Source organism: Aulonocara stuartgranti (assembly GCF_965226115.1).
Source record: "Aulonocara stuartgranti genome assembly, chromosome: 10".
NCBI lineage: Eukaryota > Metazoa > Chordata > Actinopteri > Cichliformes > Cichlidae > Aulonocara > Aulonocara stuartgranti.
The window spans coordinates 30,607,626-30,629,838 of NC_138946.1; the positions used below are offsets into that span (position 1 = coordinate 30,607,626).

Consider the following 22,213-nt stretch of genomic DNA (forward strand, 5'->3'; position numbering starts at 1 on the left):
CCTACTGAACCTGAGAACTAGCGAAACTGCGTCAAGCTTAATTTTACAGACAGTAAAATAATAAAGGTGGAACATTTTTGTTTTCAAAATAAAAGACATCGTCTAAGGCAGTCTTTCACGGACCTTATTTTGTTGGAGGCTTCCGGAAATTGCGCTCGACTGACTCTACAGCTCTACTGTGGAGGTGGCACGTCTCTCTCTCTCTCGTAGGAAAGGTCTCGGGATGACAACTTGCAGAGTTATAACCCACTCGCCGCCGTGTCGATAAGCAGGGAATTCTAGATGTTAAAAGGAGGACAAGAAGAGTCTCGGATGACCTTTGGTGTCGTTGCCAATCCAGTTTTCACTCCACTTTAATATTCGCATCGCTCCACCAAGTCAGAAAAGGGGATCCGTGCGTCAGTGAGATAAGACCCTTTCCACACTTCCTCACCTGAAGTGTCCCCTACCTTACCTTCCTCGGCCAGCGCGTGGAGATAGTGGGAAGCCCGCTGAGCAGACTTGAAGAGCTTTATTTGCCTGAGGCGGAGTGCTCACATAAAGCCTGGTGAAGGACGTTGACAACTGAGAAGTGTGTACATCAGCCATGGGAGCCTCCAGCACTACTTCGAGGAAACTTCCCCTGCTCTACTTTACCTTTCAGTGCGCGCTCACAGGTCAGCTTCTTCACCTGCCTTATATAAATGCCTTCTGTTGTGTTTCCTTGTTTGTTCACATTTCCAGAAGCATACACACACGCAAACAGTGGTTATCACTTTGTATTTCAGATCTTAAAATAATGCGACTAACATCACATTTGCGTCCATCCTGTTAGCATTAAATGGTAAATGGCCTGTATTTATATAGCGCTTTACTAGTCCCTACGGACCCCAAAGCGCTTTACACATCCAGTCATCCACCCATTCACGCACACATTCACACACTGGTGATGGCAGCTACATTGATAGATATTAAATATCAAAGCAACATAGTGTACATTAGAATGTGGGATTTACTGAAGTCCGACCACGCTGTGCTGACATGAGTCATAATCAGGAACCTGTAACTAATGACAGAAATGACAGCAGGGTCTGCTTCTGGGGGTTCTTTGCTGTATGTGTGCCAGAGGATGAAGGGCTGGATTTGAAGCTGAAACACCTGTTTGTTTTTCACAGGATTTGAAACAAGTGTGTTACACATGATTATGTCTTCCAGGGAAGAATAATCCCTTTATAGCTGCTGCAACACTGGCTCAGCCGTCACTCTCTCTAGCAATGTATTAAACTCCTACTTTCACTGATAGCTGTACAGTACAAGCAGCCTACTTTTCCCTCTCTTTGATTTAGAAATTGGGCCACGGTACAGCTGCACGAGTATTTTGCAAACGTTTTGGGGAGCAAGAAGTTTTTAAATGATTAATTCCAGTAAAAAAAGAACTAATGGCTGCACCTAGAAGGGAGTATTTTTTTTCTTTTTTTTCTGCATTTCAAGAGAATATTAATATTTCTTGAGTTTTGTGCAGTTCCTTCTAATTCGGAGACCTACTAGAGTTCATATAAAGGCACTACTGATTTAATAGTCATTCTCCTTGAAAAGCAACAAGGAACTGCTGGACGTTCATGAGCTCATGAATTTTGAATCATCATTTTATCGTCCCTCTTGTCTCAATTTAACCCTCAGCAATGACTGAAATGATTTTTTTTATTCAGTGTCAGCAATGAAAGAGTCAAACACTCAGTTTTTGGACTGCTCACATGCTCCACTCCACTCTCATATGGAGAAACTGGAAACATCTATTTAAGTTGTAGAGCCCCATCTGCTCCAGGTGAGCGCCTGTCACTTCCAAGAGTCTGGGTGCTGACTTTCATATTGCTCTGTGAGACATGAAAGCCAGTGAGAGATACACACTTTTCCTGAATTTGTTCTCAGCTGCCCGTAGCTTATGTGTGCTTTTCAGTGCTGTTGCCAAAACAGTCACATTCCCTGTCATTGAGGTAGTTTCTCTCTGAGGGAGTATTACCTGAGTAACACTTCCATTTTGCACCATCTAGGTTCACTGCGATGAGACAGTGAATTAAGTCATTGTAAGGGGTGACTGCAAGCAATGTCTGGCAACCAATTTTATCAGCAGGCTATGATTCAGGGTCACAGGACAACAGGAAGATACTGTATGAGCACAGTAGCTGACCTTGACCTCACCATCAATCGCCCTGCAGGTGTGTCCTGAAAACACTGAGCAGTCAAGACACAGAGAGGAAATGTTCATGAATAGCACCCGGTGGCAACAGGAAAACTGTGAGCTCTTTGAATCCCAGATGTATGCGTTAGAGCAGGAAGTGAGCAAACCTCCTCCTACAAACAACATGGTGGTTCAGTTCAAAATCCAGCGCAGTGGAGAATGTTATCAGACTCGCAAGCAGCTGCTGAGTGATTGAGGATATGTCAAAAACATATGACTTCACTTCCATACTTGCTCTTTTTTGAGTGTGTTTGCACTATGACTGCATGATGTACTCATAAGAGTGAAAAAGTTACGTGCGAAAAATTCTCACCAACAGAAAAACGCAGGAGTCACCATGTGTGATGAACGATTTGAAATTCTGCTACTCCTCTAAAAGGAGGAAACCTTAATGAACAGAATATTGTCCTTTTCTGTCTCCCTGTAATCTTTACGAGTTACCACATGTTGATGTATAAATTATCTTTTTCACAGAATGTTCTGACCGTGTTCTGTGACCACGTCGGGTAAATAACTTGTTTCTAAAAACGATTTCATGCTTATTATTCTTCCTTGTCAGAAGCCTGGCGACTGCTGTCGCACACGTATTGTTGTTTGACCCATTTTCTCAGAAGGACTGCCTTTTTGTGTGAAAATCTATTTAAGATTTCCGAAACAGTCGCTGCATTTCAAATGTCATCTCGAGGGCACAATTCGCCATGTTTGGAATCTATCCCAGCTGCCATAGGGTGAGAGGCGGGGTACATGCACAGGTTGCCAGTCTCTCACAGGGCCGACACAGAGAGACAGAAAATAGTCCACACTCACACCTATGGAACTTTAGAATCACCATTTCACCCAAACTAACTGGCTTCCTTCCTGTGGGAGGAAGCGGGAGTACCCACAACTCCACAGAAAAAGGTAGATTTAAACCCAGAATTTTCCTGCTGTGAGGAACACAGCAGGAAAACCGCTGTGCTGCCCCCTAAAAACAAATGCTTAATTGATTGTCCTGCTGCACCATAGATTTTGGTGCCAGTTCACGCTTTTGGCCAATGACGAATCATCGCAGGTTGAGACTGGACTGCATTTGGTTGTCCTACATTATAGCAGAAGGCCTGACTTCACACTCAGAAGGATGATCTAGGAAGGTTTAGAATTTTTCACTCTTTTTTTTTTCACTGCTATTATAGTTGGCAACCTCTTATCCATTCTAACCCTGTACTTTGGAAAAGGGTAAAACTTGTAAAATGTAAATAGTTTTCATGTGTGTAAGCTGCAGTGATTGTTTTCTTTGTTCCCCAGTTTCTAAGAGCATTTAATAAAACCAAACGTTACATATTCTGATTGCCTGTGGGTAGATTTGGCGTTATGGTTAAGATCATCACCAGTGGCAACTTAGACCTCAAATGGTTAAAGAAGTCTAGACTAGGCACATTTACCTCTGGGAAAACAATGACCTGCCAGGTAGACAAAACTCAGCTCATGAGATGCTGTGTTCTTCTGCTCCACTTCAGGTAGAAACAAGTGACACACACACACACACACACACACACACACACACACACACACACACACACACACACACACACATTTCTGGTGTTGCTATCCTCGTGGGGACAGCTCATTGACATAATGCTTTCCCTAGCTTCTTACCCTAACCCTAACCATCAAAAATAAATGCCTAACCCTGACCCTTACCCTAAACCTAACCATAACCCAATTTGAACCCTGACACTAATTCCACATTTTGAGTCTCAAAAATGCCTTCAAACTTGTGGGAACCAGGATTTGGGTCCCCATAAGGGCTGTTGGTCCCCACAAGTATAGTAAACTTCCAACACACACACACACACACACACACACACACACACACACACACACACACACACACACACACACACACACACACACACAGACATTAGTAGTAGTAAGACCATCTGAAACAGCTGCACATAGTCAGCTTTACCATTGTGGCACAGTGCTGAACTTCAGTGTTGTCCTCTGTTTAATTCAGTGTTACCTTTCCTAATTAAACGTGACACTTACCTTCTGTGCTACCACCCAGCAGTTGTATCTTTTTATATTAAGCTTTGCTAGCATGAACAGTTCTTCTCAGTCACACAAACTCATTAACATTGTCTCAGTGAAGTTGTGTTTGGGTCAGCTAATTTGATTATATTAGCTTAGGTTCATCAAGCACTGTGCCTAATTATTCACTCGTGTCTAATTGCTTAATTTGCCCTTTGTCTTTTTCTGAGGTAAGCTGTGTCAGTTGGCAGAGTTTAATCTTTTCCTGGTGTCATATCAGTCTTACCACTAAAAGTCCTTGTCGTGTGTATTTAGCGTTTTATTCCAAGAAGTATGTGGTTCACGCCCCTGCGTTCATGTTATCAAGGCATCCTGGTGAGGGGTGCAGACACAGATTCTGAAGAATAAAACTTTAAAGTCAGATTGTTGGCTAATATGATCGTAAAATGAAGGTATTGTAACTGAAAGAGTTGCTGTTTTAGCTCGTCCCAGCACCGTGTTCTAGCACCGGATTTACATAAGCACACACAATAATCTTGAAGCTTGACGTCACTTATCAAAGACCAGCGGCGGCGATGTATGAGCTATGCCTTATCTCTTCAGCAGCCGCTGTACAATTAATCTTGCATTCTGGACACACCATCTGGCAAGAGCGCACATCTTCATTTGTTTTCCAGTTGTGTCCTGTGATGAACGCTAGTTATTTAACAAGGTCAACCCATACAAGCTTCAAAATGCTCTGTTGGGAGGTGAGGCAGCGGTGTCCTCACCGCTGATGACTGTCAGTGATTTATAATATTAAGTGAGAGTGCTGCGATAATTATTAATAGTAGCATGTCTTATTTTAACATAGAGTCACTCTTGGCTATGAGCTTTCCTGCTTTAGAAGATAATAGGTATTGAAGCTTGGTATACTAGCACACTTGACATGTGGTAGGTTGAAGTTTCACACGCTATTTTTTACCACATTAGCGCTTAATTCCAAAATATGTTTTTAACTCTAAGAAGATGAAAAAGCCGAGCTATTCAATGCAGTTTCTCCAGCGTACAACTATGGCCTTATCTCTAATTGCCTGTTTTTTAGAATAAAACCAAATAGATGTGCAGCAAAGCCCCTTTTCAACTCTGAGCCGGGATTACAAGGGTTTGAAGGCTGCGCTCCTCACGTATGTGTCCCCAGCAACTGGTGCAATTTTGATTTCAGGGGGGAAGATTGAGGGATTTATCGGTACATAATGACATACATACAGCAGTGCACTCTTTCCTCTTTAGTGAGATAGTTTGTTGTCCAGTTGTCAGTCTGTGCAAGTGTGCAAGTGTGCCTTGTAATCTTTTATATTTACACTCACTTGTACCCTGTACAAAGCCCAGAAGGACAAGAACCGGAGTGGAGATTAGTTCAGATTCAATCTCACAGCATAATATATCACATCCCAAAAAAGCCACAGTGTGCTTCTTTTCTTTCCCTGTAGTTGTTTTCACTGTGTTTGTTCTTATTTCATATCTTCTTTGTGATCATTCAGCATGTTATTATCTACTGAAATTCAAAGAAGTCATGTTAAAAAAGTTTGAAGTCTGCACATCTGCACAAAGAACATGCTAACACAACGCTAGCGCACAACCCAGTGTGACATTAAAGCTGTTGTGCGTTTTTAAGAGATCTTCCCAAGAGGGCAGCAGCAACTATAACATCACATTTCCATAAAGACATTTTAAGGCGCTGGAAAAAAGGCTGGATTTAATATAATGCACGTCATAAAGACAGGTCATTTCTTTATTTTATATGTAACCCCTTCATAAATCCTGTTGACTATAGTCTATTTGCCATTATAAGCAAAGAAAAATGAACGGAAACTTTGGAAATCACTTTCTGACACCCCAACCCTGCAGCGAGACCTGATCAATGTAATGAGCAATCAGGCTACAGCTGAGTAATGACAAAGTAGTGTAGAGAGTAGTGTAACAAATTACTTTCTCCAGGGACTAACTATGTAATATACGCCTGCTTATGTTTAAGAGATGTAATGTGTAATACAATGACTCCAACGGCAGTTATCATTCTCTAAATCTTTGGTTTCATTCACGTTCTTCTTCTCTTAGTGGTCATTTAGCACGTCTGCAAGATTATTTTTCTGGTCTTTGTCTGAATGAGAGATGTTAACATTCACTTCAGACAGACAATCTCACATTGATACATCAATCCCAGTCTCATACTGCAATTAAGTCTGGGGTCATGCAAACACCTTAATCTAATTATATTGCAGTAATTAGGCCCATTCACAGGATTAGTGACGTGATTGAAGCATGTGGAGCACTGCAGTGCTGGCTGCATTTTTAAGCGCTGCATTGACCTGTAAAGACCATGCTCAGTCCAGCCACTGGAGGTTTGATGATTTGCAACTCGTGCCCCACATTCACTGAGTTACTACTATTTATAAGTCCATACAAACATTCTTATTTTTAGTCTCAATATGGGATAAACTGTGGGAAAGAGACAAAAGAGTAACACAACTAGGCCTGTGTAATGTTACTTGGAAATGTGTGGATGTAATAGAGGAATTTTTCACCGAGAACATGGAAATAGCAGTTAGATGACAGATGTACAGTGAGACATGGTGCCAGCCGTGACTTTTACTGTATGTGGCAAGTGCCCCTTTTGTGGGTTTTCAGTGACATCTCTTCTCCATCCATGGACCCAGAAGGAAGAAGGCCTCCTCTCTGGGGTCATGAGAAAATCACTTGGTGACTTTCCCAACGATCAGCTCTGGCCTGGGGACTCTTAAAGGCACAGACGCTCGTGCTTCTTTATTTTGTCTTTCTTTTTCTGTCTGTCCCTCCCCTTCATTCTTTCTTGACCAGAAACCTGGACATAGTGGCTCTTTGGGGGTGTTGATTGTTTTTTTTCTTTGTTTGTTTTTTGAGAACATTCATGCAAATTCTTATAGAAATCTTATCTGGACAGTAAACATATTGTTGTTTTTGATTTGGGCTGTTATTCCCAGCTGATATTTGCATTCAAACATTTATGACCCTTTGCAGCCCTCTATGTTTATACATAAATGTAAGGCGTGGAGGAGTTCTGTTGGTTTTATGGGGTCTTAAGAACATTATATACTGTGGAATTAAACACACATTGCAGACTGCAGTGTCAGCCTTATACCCACTGTTTAATTCAGGGTTGCCTGTGATGTGGCCAGGCTTTGACAGTATACTAGCTAATGACTATTTACAGCTGAGGGAGCCGCAGGAGGCTTATCAGGTGGTTCTTAAGGCCAGTCTGAATCCTTTGCTCTATTACCAGTGCATCAGCAGTCTGATGTAAATAGCCCTTTTATGGTAACCACTAACTGTTAACTAATAATTAAGTCTTTCACAGACACTGCTAATTGGAATATCTGGCTCTTGTCCAGATTGTCAGAATTTTCATTTCAGGCTTGTAAGTTTCGCTAAATTCCACAAAACATTTTCAACAACAACTCAACCCACCGGGGTTGGAGTAAGAAGAGCCTTGACTCCAGCCACTTTAGTGAACACATGCATCTTGCTTCCAGTGCTGCTAACAGATGTTGCAACCAGAATTTGTCAACAATCGCACATTTCCTTCACCCGTCCTTGAGAAAAACTAAAGCAGAAGTCAATAAAGCAGCTCACAGATGGTAGTGAAGGCATGGGCTTAGATGAGATATACCATGTCAAGTTATTCTAAATGAGGGTGAGGGTTAGAGGTTGATACTCTAACAACTTCACAGAGTCATAATCCTGGACATAATCCTAGGTTTTTTTTCTTCAAGTATTATGGCAGGTCATACGCACACTCAATGATTACTTTATTAAGTGAATAGACTTCATCATTTTCAAATATGAACTCGTTTGATGCCTGTGACACACACAAGAACTCTGCTACAGCATGTATCAGGAGCACATCACTGGTTGCTAACAGGAGAGCTAGCTTCCTCATCATGGAGGAAGCTAACAACAAAGGCACAGCAGTTCAGAAGTCGAGCTAGCCCAGCAGCTTTTATTTGAATTCTTCCAGCGCTTTTTAATTTAACCACAAACTGAAAAGCTCATACAGCAACCAGGGCAGTCCTCATGTCGTGTGTGAGTAAAAGGAGTTGTGATCAGACTGATGATAGGATGATAGGAGAAACTAGCAAAACCTGCAGCAGTGTGTCGCGTACACATATGAAATAAGACTAGTGCAAATTAATGAGGTTTGTATGTTTATTAATTAAAGTTAAAAAAAGAGTAACTAACGTGATTACATTTTTTAAACTCTTGAAATTCTGATGGCAGCAGCGTTTAAATGTCAGCACTGACATTTATTTTCAGCACTGCAATAGCAGGTAGAGGTGTAGTAAGAAAGAAAGATGTTAATTTTGGATGATATGACCCATTAAAAATCTATTGAAATATGCTGTTGCACTGATCTGTGACATCAGTTGGGACATATTAATGGTATTTCAGTCTGACAAGTAACTTTTGAAATGATTTCTTATGCAGCAAAATATAGTTTGGTGTCAAGGCTCTAAATGAATCTCCTCCCACAGATTTACAGTTGTGAGAGCGATGAGTAAATATACCTACACATGGATTCTGCGGGTGGTGCAGGGGTTGAAATAGCAGGCAGGGAAAACTGATGAAGAGATGAAAAAATTTGCAGCTTGAATAGACCAACAAAGTGGGAAAGCGTGTCTGGTATGTGACGTGAAGAGATTGAGCTATATTACCGTGTAGGACACAGTGCAGCTCAACCTGCTTGCCTCTTTGCTCCGTTGAGCAGCCCTACACATATACCCCGAAAAGCCGTTAACAATTTTTCAACCATACGTTTTATATGTTTTCTTAAACATGTATCTAATTCGAGGTCACAGGGGGACTGGAGCATATCCCAGCAGGTGTAAGGTGAGAGGTACTAGCCTATCACAGGGCTTTACCATATATTGCATTTAAAAAACAAAAATGTATCATTTTCTCATGATATCATTTGATACATACTAGCATGTAGATTACAATAAAGTAACCAGCGTGTGTCTTGATCAATGACGTTAGAACTACAGAACACACAGAGCATGTGGACAGACAGGGAATGGCCGTTTTTTGCAGATGCTGACACTGACACCTGTGTGAAGAGAACAATTTCTCCAGCTTTATCAAAGACATAATTGCAGTGTCTCAGTGGAAGTCAGATGGAGTAATTGTGTAAGAGGTGGCACTGGCAGCTATGTGGAAAAAGCCATTATAGTCACATTATTAAGCTGGAGCCTTCAGGCCATCAGAGGTTGGACTCGTGTTCTCAGCGAGGCAGAAAAAGCAAAGAGGTTCTGTTAGAGAGAGAGTGGGAGGAACAGGTAGGGTTTATGTCCCGTGTCTCTTCAGACGCCTCTCAGGATTAAATGTCATTCATCAGTCTGATGTTCGGTGCTATTTTTTAGTTAGCGTGACTCTTCATAATCCTCTGTCATCTGCTAATTTCCTACTTTTCCTACAATTAAATGTATCAGCACCCGAGAATCAGAGCCGTCGACTTTAGATAGCACATAAAAACATACAAAAAGAGACTGCAATTCTGCTTAAGAATAATCTGGGAATTTATGGTTGGGCTGCTTAACACAGTAATGCCTTTAAAAAAAGAAGAAGAAAAAAATAGATATAACAATAAATAAACACAGTAATCTAGGAAAAGCGTGTTAACAGAGTGGAGAGACTTTCAGCCCTTACCTTCGTATGGTGCATATAGCAGCATGCTGCTTCATTGCCAGTGGCACACACAGCCATGTGTATTGTTGGATTGCTGTGAACTTCAATTCTCTGACGTTGTGATGCATTAAGAAAGGTTTCAGTAATGATCAACACTGTGTGAACGAATGCTATGATTTGCTCCTGTACTCCAAGACCACCAAAAGCATTAAGGAGCTGACAATTTCAGATCTATTTCAGTGGTTTTACAGGATGAAGATTGTGTCGACAGTATAAGAAAAACGGATTTCCACATACCTTTGGGAAGCATGGTTTTTTTGTTTTTTCCTAAGAGGACTAATAACGCTTAGTTAATCATTGATAATTAAGGTAAAAAGATAAGACATATATTCCATCCATCCATCCATTCTCTTCCGCCTATCCTTTTCAGGGTCACGAGGGAGGCTGGAGCCTGTCCCAGCTGTCTTAGGGCGAGAGGCAGGGTACACCCTGGACAGGTCGCCAGTCTGTCGCAGGGCTCACATATAGACACAGAAAACCATTTGCACTCACATTCATACCTAAGGGCAATTTAAAATTTCCAATTAACCTAATCCCATCAACAGCACATCTTTGGACCGTGGGAGAAAGCTGGAGTACCCAGAGAGAACCCATGCAAACATGCAAACTCCACCCAGAAAGACCTCAACCTGATGGTGGAATTGAAATAACAATAACAATAAAATTATTATTAAAAATAATAATTGGCCAATAATCAACATTTCTGTCAGTAAGGTTTAATAATGTATGCATTGTAAGATTTATCTATAAAAAGACACTCAGAGAATAAATAACTTAGGCCCCTTCATGTCACAGTTCTGCTTGTCTTCTACACGGACATTTATTCTAAGTTTGTGGTTGAAATTAACTGAATTTGCCTTCCCAACACATCCCAAAGCTACAGCAGTGTTCTGAGCACACCTACAGCTCAGCTTTTATTTGACAGACAGATATAGAAGCTGTTCATGAAGGACCAATGTAAGCGGAGCTTTTCCGTCATTGCAGTCCCTTAAGTCCTGTAACCACGAACATCACTGGCTCGTCTGTGACGTTCCAGAGGGCAGCACCCCCTGTCATCTCATAAAATGTTTTTCTGCCCAATCACCACCTCACGTCGAGTCATTAACAACAGCTTTATTCACCTCAGTTTAGATTTTTTTAAATATAGGACCACATCAAAACAACAGCCACCCGAAGGCGCTTGACGTTACTAGTCACTGACAGAGCAAGAGTAAATTCTTACCTTATGGATCTCCTTTATTGTCCTTAAGATTTCAATAGTTTTTTCATCACAGACCACTGTGTCTATCAGCATGATTAAATCTTCCTCCCCCTCCTCTCTCTTCTTGCCCTTTTCCTTTTCATCTTGTTGTCTAGTCCTCCTCCTCCTCTTTTCCTCTTCTTCTTCTTCATCACATCTCTCCTGAGGCCTGCAGCTCGAGCATCTCATCAGCATCAGTGTCTCGGGTCAGCCGGGAGGATTAGAGTGAGGGGCTTAAGATGTCTGTGTAGTGTACATGTACGTGTGTGTGTGTTTTTGTAGTATTTAGTATTTAGTATTTATTTATTTATTGTCATTGTCAAGAACAATGAAATTGCGTTTGGGGCTTCCATACAACCCAAAAAAAGAAGAAAATAATAAATACCCCTTAAAACCCAAGTGTACATATTTAACCCAGTGTGACTCCAATGCAATAAGACAATCCTATATACATATTATATATGTATATATATTCCTCCTCCATTCTTTTACTTAGTGCTTTTAGTGTTTCTGCATAACTCTATCTGTAATACTTTCTGTGTAAGGATTTATATTCAGACCTGCATCTGCACTTCTTAGCCTCGCACTTTTCTGGATTTACTCTCCTTTTCTTTAAATTGTTACTCATTCCATATCTCCCTGTGTTTTTCTTCTTTTTCCACAGCTCCTCTTCTCCCTGGGTGGTGCATAATTATAAGCTCTTATCAATTTTTCTGTCACACACAGCTACACTCAGGAGAGAGCTCAGTTGATGTCATTATCTCCGATAATAGCTCAGTGGTGCAGCAACCCCCCACACCCCCATCTTCCCCAGACCTCACCACGCTCCACCATATACAATATAATTGCTGTTCATTAAAAAAAATATCCTCTGCACCGTGACCATATCTTATTCTATCTTGGCACCTCCTCACACACATGTTTTTCGCTGCTAATAAAGTTTGGGGTTTTTTGACAGTGTAAGGGGATCTCTGCCAATACTGTCATAATTGGATTTCGTTTTCTTCATTTTCAGTCCAAGTGACAACAGCCCTCTGAGAAAACATGAGAAAACATGGTTGCTGCCATCAAATTGCTCTAAGGCCAAAGTGCTCTAATTGCTCAAACTCTAATTCAGTCAAATCCACTGTCAGGCATCAGTGATATCAGTGACAGATATAACACAGATTATGTCATAAACAGCATAAAGCCAGAGGACCTGAAGTAGAGAAGGGTTGCAGAGTGGCAGTGCATATGCAACTCTGATTTGTGCAGCTGCAGGCTAAAGGAGTTTAAATGTCTGTGTTTGCTGCTGGGGGCTTCCCAACATTTAATCATTAGTTATTATAATCTCTGCCTCTCTATTGTCTTTTGTCCGTTTCTCCCTGTTTCCCTGTTAAAGGGGAGTTCTTCTTCCCCACTGTCGCCAAGTGCGTGGTCATAAGAAGCCATCTGATTGTTGTTTCTCTGTATTATTGTAGGGTCTTTACCTTATATCATAAAGCACCTTGAGGCAACTGTTCTTGTCTATGTAGTATAAATATTATTGGATTGAATTGAATACAGTGAAAAATGCCATCGTCAGTTTACACATAATAATGTCACTTTGATTCCTTAACTGGTCATAAAGTATCTGAATTTTGGGAGCGGGACCACGCCTCCAAACACATTCCTTCCCCTTCTCATCTATATATGTTCTCGCAGCTCTACAAGCTGTTTGTTCTTGTTTACATGCCCCTCCCTTCCTGCCCTTTTCAATTCTTTAACTTAATTCTTAATTCCTTAATTGAAGTATTTAGTATATGGCGGCCAGGCCCGGAAGCTGCCGCCAGTCCTCTTCGAGGCCTTCTCCAAACTGCAGAACAATTCATGTCCAAGCCATTCACCTTTATCAACTAAAACGCTGTCAAACCTCAAACGAGCACATGGACCCAGTGAAGTTGTCTATAGGACAAAGTGCTCTAATCCACAAGACCAGATGTGTGTGTGTCCCTACACTCTGATACAAATCATCAGTGGTGATTGTTAAGTTTAAGGAGAGCTCATTATATTTGTCATTTGGATTATGGGATATTTATCTTCTTAATGATAGTGACAGGCCTAAGATGTAATTAAGAAGACAGCTTAAAGTGGAAATGAACTACTTACTGCTTTGTTAAAGTTTTATCAACCCATCCATGTCACCTCCTCCTTTTTATGTTTGGGAAGTTTCACGTTGTTATTATTAGATCATTTCTTATGTTAGGACAGTATCCCTAATTGCTCCAGCTAGGGGGTTCTGTTAACACGTGTTTGGAGTAAACGATTGAGGGGGTTATTGTATTTGGAACAAATAATAGTATTCCTTTCCTTGTGGTGATCCCTTTGCTTCTAGTATTTCCAAAGCATTCCCTTTGCTTTTGGTAAATCTTACGATGACCTGATATCAGTCGCTCATGTCCAGCTGTCCTCACATGCAACCATTGTTAAGTGTGAAAATAGAAAAGGATCTATGGTCCTTTGAAAGGCTAGTTCCGTTCTGTTGCAGAGAATGTGTGACGTAAGCTCTATTTTCTCCAGACTAAGTACAATGGTATATAAACCGACGTGTAGCTATGAGACAGGAAAGTGCAGAGGAAATACTGACTGTTATAGTATGCAGTGTATTCCTGAGAATTCTCCACACACTGCATCTACAACTCCTTCATAGATCTCATGTATCCGTATACAGGAGCACTCTGTGAAGTACTGTACAACAGACCCATGGAATAATGTATCATATAATCACCTCTTCACATTTTTTGAAGAGGTGGAAGTCTCTGATCCGAATGCTAAACAGGATCTATCAGGATTAAATCCAGGTTGGAGGCAGTTTAGCTTTTTGCTGACTCGATTTCACAACTGGGAATTTGGAAGTGTTTGCTACATGAACCACAAAGCGACAGAAATCTCGGTCTTTCACACTGCTGGGTCTGTTTTTTTAGAACATGCCAACAGACAAAAAGCCTTTCAGCTGAGTATCATTGATGTTTGGAGCATTCATTAGTGACTGGTCATTATGTTCACTGATTTCCTGAGGCCAGCCATCCGTGAGAGTCCATTAACTTCAGACATTAGAGTAATTAGGCAGAGTGCTCACTTTTTGTGCACATATTTTCAGTTTCAGGATTGTTTATGTGGATGTATGCATTGGTGTCCTGAAGCAATTGCAAATCTACATTAGGTAGGCAATTGACCTCTTGATGCTATCTTTCTGTATTTAAATTGTTATATAGCTCCATATTATCCCAGCAGAACACTTCAGAGTGCAGACTTACATTGGGCACCTAAAGTGAAGTGAAATGCACAGTTTTCAACTATCAGGGCCTTTTCCTGTTTGGTTTCAGGAGACAGATCGATAGCGCTTTCAGCTTTTTGATAAAGCTCATAATAAGGGATGGATCAGATTACTCAGAATCATCACTTAGTTAACCATCTTATTATGGGACTTTCCATTTTTATGCCACTTTCACATGTTGTTTACTCTTTGTCTTACGCTCTCCTGTAGTTTTTGTTTTGTCCTGTCTTTTGTGCTTGGTCTCTCTGCACCTCTTTTCTGTCTTCTCTTCAGCTCCAGCTGGTTGTGGCAGATATATGTCCCTTCATGATCCTTCTCTCTTTCATTTAAAAGAGAGTTCTTCCTCTTCACTGTCTTCACTGTCTTCACCCAACAATCTAAAGGGATCTATAGATTGTTGGGGTTTTCTCTAACATTGTGGTGTCCTTATTTTGCGCTATAAGACCATCCATCCATCCATTCTCTTCCGTGAGGCGGGGTACACCCTGGACAGGTCGCCAGTCTGGCACAGTTATAAAGAATTGACTCAGCAGTAGACATCAGTAGGCACACTCAATTGACTTAGAGTATATGCTCTGTGCACATACATGGCTTTATTTATTTACAAAAGCCTTATAAAACGGCATCACCACACTGTCATGTGAAATGAAAATCCTCATTTGGAAGCAACATGTGTTCCAGCCCTATGCTGAAACACGTTCATTCTTCCCTAATGTTGTCGGACACCCCCTCCCAGCTCCCGTGAGACTCCTGCCAATTCCTTGGATGCGAACGGTTTAATCGCGGTGGCAGATCCATATATCCCTACGCCCCCTCCATCGGCGCGCTCGTGCTGACTTGCTTTAACACACACCCTCTGGGAGCACGAAAGGCAAGCCTCGTCTGATCCGTAATCGCTGTCTCAAGTTTTTTCCCCCCGCTCCGCTCCCGGTGCACCTCCTCCACAATCGCAATCATCAGGAGAATAACTTTACAGATTCCATTTAATAGCAGCTTTGGCATGCATGTGAAACCCACAGAGGAATACAAGCTTCTGTCTCATCTCCCCCTCCTGTCACCGCCTGTCAGTGAGCAAGACTTCACACAGCAAGGCACAGGAGAAATGATCAGAACCCCCCTTAACCGCCAAAACTTGTCGCTCATCTGCTTTTTACCTCTTCCCCGTGTTAAAAATAGACCCAAGCTGTCAAGTGTCAACCACATTTTTTTTTTCCTTTCTCGGTTTGCCTCCACCGCCATTGCTCCCTCGGTTCAACGTTTCATAATTTGCTGGCTTTAGTACTTTTCTTGGTCATTAAAGGCCATGTGAGTTAATGCTTGTAAAGCTCGCAGATAATACATCTGACAGTACTGTTGTGGCCCTAAAAAGAGGGCTTTTTTTACAACTGGTATCACAACATTTCAGAGATTACAAATGAATTACAAATCGTTATTTGTGATTTAAATAGCGCTGATGTAAACGTGCAGATCCCTGCAGATACAAAGTCTCTATAAAGAAAGAATGTCTGGTGCTTTCATCAGGATAGATGGTGATTAGACTTCCCTTCATCAAACGTTTGTTTATGTTTTTCCAGCGTAGTTTAGAACTACAGTTATGCAATCAATAACTGGTACAGTACCAGCAGCGTGCAGAGCGTGTGATAAGATTTGAACCCTGTTTTTTTCTGCTGTACTGAAGAGCTTCGTGTAACATGAGTGAACAGACACAAACTTGCACACTTACACACAGAATTTTAATCTTTGATTGTTATCACTAACAGAGGGCTCATTTATCTTCTGCTTGGTGTTTGATGAATGGGTTATGTAAATAGTTGAAACTGCAAATGTGTGTCTGTGTGATTAATTTAGCATGGCTTTGGAAATGAACTCTGAGGTTTTAGAGAAACTTTTCTACAAGGACCTTTGACTGTTCGCTAGGGCTGAACGATATATCGCATTTGCGATAATATCGCGACATGATCAAGTGCAATTTTCTAACCGCAAAGGCTGCGATTATACTCTGGACATGTCCAAATTCATGGGCTGCATCCTCCTGAGGCCGCATTTGTAGACCGATTACGTCACAGCGACGCGCCGAAGGCTGTCCAAATTCGTAGACTCCTCCGAATGTAGCCGACAAATGTGTCCTCCTTTTCCCCGAATTTGAAGGATGGGTCGGGTGTGTCCTTCGTGGCCTACCATATTCCAGAATGCATAGCACGGTCCAGCCAAACTCCAGTTTCCAACAATGGCGGCCTCTACTAAGTTTTAAAATTACTCATACTAATCTTTCTGGGTCACAAAATAAACTTTTAACTTTTTTCAATATTTTTCACCGCGGACTTTCGCTGCTCGGGTTAAACGTAATATATAAGTCACTTAGACAACCTAAAAATGTTATTGTTGGGCTTTTTTCAGTGTTTTGTTTGTTCGTAAGTAAATCGGTTTGGCTGAGATTAAAGTTATTAGATTAGATAAAATAAAACTTTATTAATCCCCCGGGTGGGTTCCTCCTTGGTTTTCACACAGCTGACTAAACGTCAAACAGAAAACTTATTAAACAGAAGTATGAGACAGTCGAAAATTTACACCAGTGTCTGGTTATATTTTAGATAGCAAGAAGCAGACGGCCGAGTTTATTAAACTCCACCGAGACAGCGGTGACGCTAATCAGAACTAGCCTTCTGATTAGCTAATCAGAAGGCTAGACCGTCCAATTTCACGGCCGTTTACTTCCGGCCTACCCGACCGTCTGAGGACCAGTGCGGCCTCTTCAGCTTTGCCTCTGCCACTTGAAGATGTCGTGGAGGCAGAGTTGAATAGTTACCTGTTGACCCCTGTCATTGACGGAGAGGATGATCCCTTAGCCTGGTGGAAGGTGCACAACATTCACTTTCCACGACTGTGCAAGATGGCCCGCAAATATCTGTGTGTGCCAGCCACAAGTGCCCCCTCAGAGCATCTGTTCAGCACTGGAGGGAATATAGTGACCTACACTCACTCATCCTTAAAGCCAGCAAAAGTAGATATGCTGGTCTTCCTAGCAAAAAACCTGTGAGCTAGGATGATTATGGCTAGCTGAGCCATACTCATTGTGCACTTTAGTTTGTGCTGTGTTGCTGTTACTTACTGCAGATAATCAAGATGTTCAGCCAGTTTTAATTTAAAGGCATGTTTGTGTGTGTGTTTATACAATTGCTATTATGTTTGCACTTTATGTGTAATGTTACTGACTGCAGAGATCAGTAAGATGTGTGTATTTTTTATTTATTAGTTTTATTTATTTAATATTATTTTTTAATTGAATGACTGTCTAGTAGTTCACAGATGTCGAAAAACTGAGTGTGGTAAAGCCACTGATTTTTTTTTATGTATATTTCTGCAATCTGCACATTGCACTGACTTTCATTTTAATGTTTACACCAGGGTTCCTTGTCAGCACTTTATGCTCAGATGTTTGTAAGCTAAAAATAAACTATTGTGTATGTTCAAATATACTGTTGTGATTGAAGAAGTTAAATAAAAATGTCAGTCATCAATTCATGCATCACCTCATGTCATCATAACTGTTCTTCCAGGAAAGAACAGTTTAAAATTAATGTAATATAGTATTGGCCATACTATATGATGTATTGCTTGTCTTTGTTTAATAATACAGAAGACAAAGACCTTAAAAAATAATCGCGTATCGCATCGCGCCTTGAGGCGACTTTTGTTGTGATTTGGCGCTATATAAATAAAATTGAATTGAATTGAATTGAATTGAATCACAATCGCAATATTGGGGCAAAAAATCGCAATTAGATTATCTTCCATAATCGTTCAGCCCTACTGTTCGCCGATCTCTTCATAATTTCCATTTTTTCATTTGTTTCTTTGCTTGGTTTTCTTGCTGTCTTTTCACAGCAAGAGGGTCGAGTGTTCAAGCCAGCTGGGAACTTTTTGTGTGGAGTTTGTATATTCTCCCTGGGCCTGTGTGCATTCTCTGTGGCTCCAGTTCCATCAAAACCCTGTATTGAATAGCTCAGGGGTGTCCAACTCCAGGCCTCAAGGGCCAGTGTCCTGCAGGTGTTAGATCTCACCCTGGGTCAACACACCTGAATCAAATGATTAGTTCATTACCAGGCCTCTGGAGAACTTCGAGACATGTTGAGGAGATCATTTAGCCATTTAAATCAGCTGTGTTAGAACAAGGATACATCTAAAACTTGCAGGACACCGGCCCTAGGCCTGGAGTTGGACACGCTTGGAATAGGTGGTTAAGAAAATGAATGGATAACAAGTTGTTCAGACATTTAAAACCAAAAAAGAAAGATTTTTTTCTAAGTCCACTGCAGATTTATTCTTGTAGATACTTTTGCTGTTAAAAGGAGCCTTTTTGAGCCTGCTATGGTTCGACCATGAAAAAACTACAGTGAAGGTGGTTGCACTTACTGACAGGACAGCTGATGTGGTACTTACATTTAAACATAGGCTCTACAAGACCATTCTAAAAGGTTTAGATTAGGTAAATCAATTAGGAGGATTTTTCTGTATATCAAAATCAGGAATAATAATTGCAGCTAAAAATCAAGCCAAGTATTAACACACAGTAAAAACAACATAACATTTTGGTACCTTGATTATTTTAAGGTACAATACAGGAATGTAGTGTAACATAATACCTTTGCATTCAAATAATGGTGAAACATCTCTTTACACTGAATGGTAATCAACGAATCGAGAGGCTTGTAAATGCAAAAAAATAAGTACGGGAATGCTCTTATCCAGCATGCATATCAGGAGGGAGATGATCAAAGATGATCTCTGGCAGCGGATAATCTTCCTTTGGCCATCCACTCACTTCTTCCCAGAGGACGCTGTCTGATTTCAGTGTTCTCTCTGGTACTTACCCACGGTCTTTTGTATGATTTTTCTATAGCATATTACAAAACTTGAACATCAAAGTTGAAAAAGGAATAAGTTTGATCTGCTGAGGTTAACACAGATGTCTATCCAGACTTGACCTTTATATCATTTTATCAAATTGGGCATTTTTGGTGAAATGCGGCGATAGTTTACCTATGAACGGAGTTATGGCCAAAAACGTGTTTCATTGATTTTCACCAGAAAATCAATAAAACATGGATCACATTTTACCTGAGCCACAAGAAGGATGTGACAAAAGCTTCTTGGGTATGCTAAGATAGAACGAGAGTTTAAAAGAAGACCAGAGAATAAGCGAGTGGCTTGACGAGAAAAAGGTAGATGAGACAAAGAAAGATAAGGAAGATTGTGTTTAGAGTCAAGAGGTGGAGGGAAGGGCATGGGACAAGAGAGAAGGGAGAGGGTGAAGGAGAAAGTGAGTACAAATGAAGAGTGCAGCTGATAGGGCCAGATACTGAGCTGGAGATTTGGTGGTTTAATCGAGTCAGTGAGGATTAGAGCCGGATTATGTAGGAATTGTGACATAGCAGCAAATTAGCCTGGTAGCTTTAATCTGAAAGGCGGACAAAACACAAGTACTTGACCAGACAGCTGTGTGTGTGTGTGTGTGTGTGTGTGTGTGTGTGTGTGTGTGTGTGTGTGTGTGTGTGTGTGTGTGTGTGTGTGCGCGCGCGCGTGTGTGTGTGCGCGCGCGTGTGTGTGTGACATGCAACCAGGTGACATTATTTATAGTGTCAGTTAAAACATACCACAGCATGCGCTCAAATGTCATTGGCAGATTAAGTAACATGAGCATGCTGCTATGTGTCTCTACGTTTGTCTGTGGACACATTTTGTAAGCACAAAATCTTTTTTTTCCCCTTTGAAACCAGTATAACAGCTTGCAAAATACCAGTAACAGGTTGCTACTGTAACATGAATGACTTGGTTATGTGGTTCATTTAGAGGAAAATTGATCTACAGCTGTTCTCAAGCTAGTGAGGCATTTTACATTTAAAAAAGCCAACGTATTAAATGTAAAATGAGAATTAAATGGGTGTTTTCTGACATTTTGTTTTATAGAAAAACAGTTACCCAAGTAATCTGGTATATATTCAGAATAATAATAATGAAATTAAATGAATTAATAAGATGCTGACTGATGAACCTTGCGGGGACAGGGCCCAGTGCCATTGCTCGAGTCTTCTTGTCCCTGCAGAGAGAAAACTGTCTGCAAATAATACAGAGCAGATCTGAGAGATCACATTTATCCTATGATGAATTTTTTATAATTTCCACGATTACATAGTCCCCATCTTTGTGACAAAATGTGCCTTTACTGTTACTATATCAGCCTTAGGAGCAAGAGACAGAGAGGCTGTTCGCACCTCTCAAAGTGAGATACGAGAACAAATAGTTATGTTCTGTACAAATTAATCTTTATTTATTTGTTTGTTTGTTTACTGCATCTGAGAAGGCATGTAGGAAAAGTTTTACTCTGACCACTGAGCTGTAAAGGCTCTGAGACAGCAGGCATTACCATCCAGAGAAGACCTAAACTAAAACGAGTAGTTCCAGTCCCGTGAGCAGTCCGGCACAATGAAACCTGATCAGAGCAGGTAGGTCAGGCACCCGTAAAGGCAGAAACAGTCCAGTGAGGCTTCTGTACGTGGTGTAATCAGCAATGACTTGCCTCACAAGCAGGCATGCAGGCTCATGCCAGCTCTCACCTCACACACACACACTCATATCTCGTGGGGTCATCTAATTGACATAATGCTTACCCTTACCCTAACCATAGCCATAACCCAATTGTAATCCTGACACTAAAACTACATTTTGAGTCTCAAAAATGCCTTTAAACTTGTGGGGACCAGGATATTAGTTCACATAAGGGCTGTTGGTCCCCATAAGTATAGTAAACTTCCCATTTTTGGTCCCCACAATGAATACATATGAATACATGCACATACACACCTCTGGTACACTGTATTAGATTTATTGGTTGTGGGTGATAACAAACAAGTCTCCTGTCAGCTGCTCACCTCAGCTTAACTGACTCTGCTGGTCTTTAATGACAATTGATGGGGTTCAAAGTAGAGATAACCATTTGACATATGGCTTATTAAAATCTCAAAGATATGTGTGTGCCACTACAGAGGACAGGATGAACTTCCTTACATAAGAGCTCTTTTCCAGCCAGCAGTAGCACCTTGGACTTTATGCTTTGCCTTAGTCCCCCGGAGTCATGGCTGCCTCGTGTCCGTTTAAATCACAGTCTTTTCACCTGGACCCAGCACATTTGTTTCAAGCCCCGGTGCAGGGCTGGAGTTGCTAACAGGCTGCAGTCATCTTCGCATACTTGCACACATCAAAGTACACACACTTCACCATGGGCCGTGTGTGTAGTTGGCTTTCTATGACTTCATCAGATGCTTGTGTTTGCCTGCTCTTCTAACCCAGTTTGGGTAAGCTCTAAGAACAACTGGAGCAGCCTTTTGTTAGGCTCCAAACATTTGCTCTACACGAAGGACATATTAGCCAAATATGCTGACCATTTTTTTCTCTTTGTTCATGCAGAGAAAGCGATGTGCTAGTTAAGCAGCAGATTGTATCTGTGGAACTTTGGAATATACTTTACCAAAGCTATAGAAGTAGTAATTTACCATTTTTAAAGTGTAGTTGGATTAGGTCTTGATGCATGCTCAATCGTCCAGGTAAGTAAATCCCCAAAAGTTGCTTCTGTTCATCTGGATCTTTTCAGTACGTTTGAAAAACGCTACGTCCAGATGAACAGAATCAACTT

The 22,213-nt window shown here is 41.1% G+C and overlaps 1 protein-coding gene across 1 annotated transcript in view; it reads left to right on the top strand.

Moving 5' to 3' along the window:
- The first annotated feature begins 162 nt into the window (after positions 1–162).
- Positions 163–22,213, top strand: part of LOC309715799 (endothelial cell-selective adhesion molecule-like) — a 56,100-nt gene continuing 34,049 nt past the window's right edge. Inside the window, exon 1 of the mRNA XM_082549224.1 lies at positions 163–656. Coding sequence (XP_082405350.1) covers positions 587–656 — 70 coding nt within the window. The 5' untranslated portion in view covers positions 163–586. The remainder of the gene's footprint in view (positions 657–22,213) is intronic.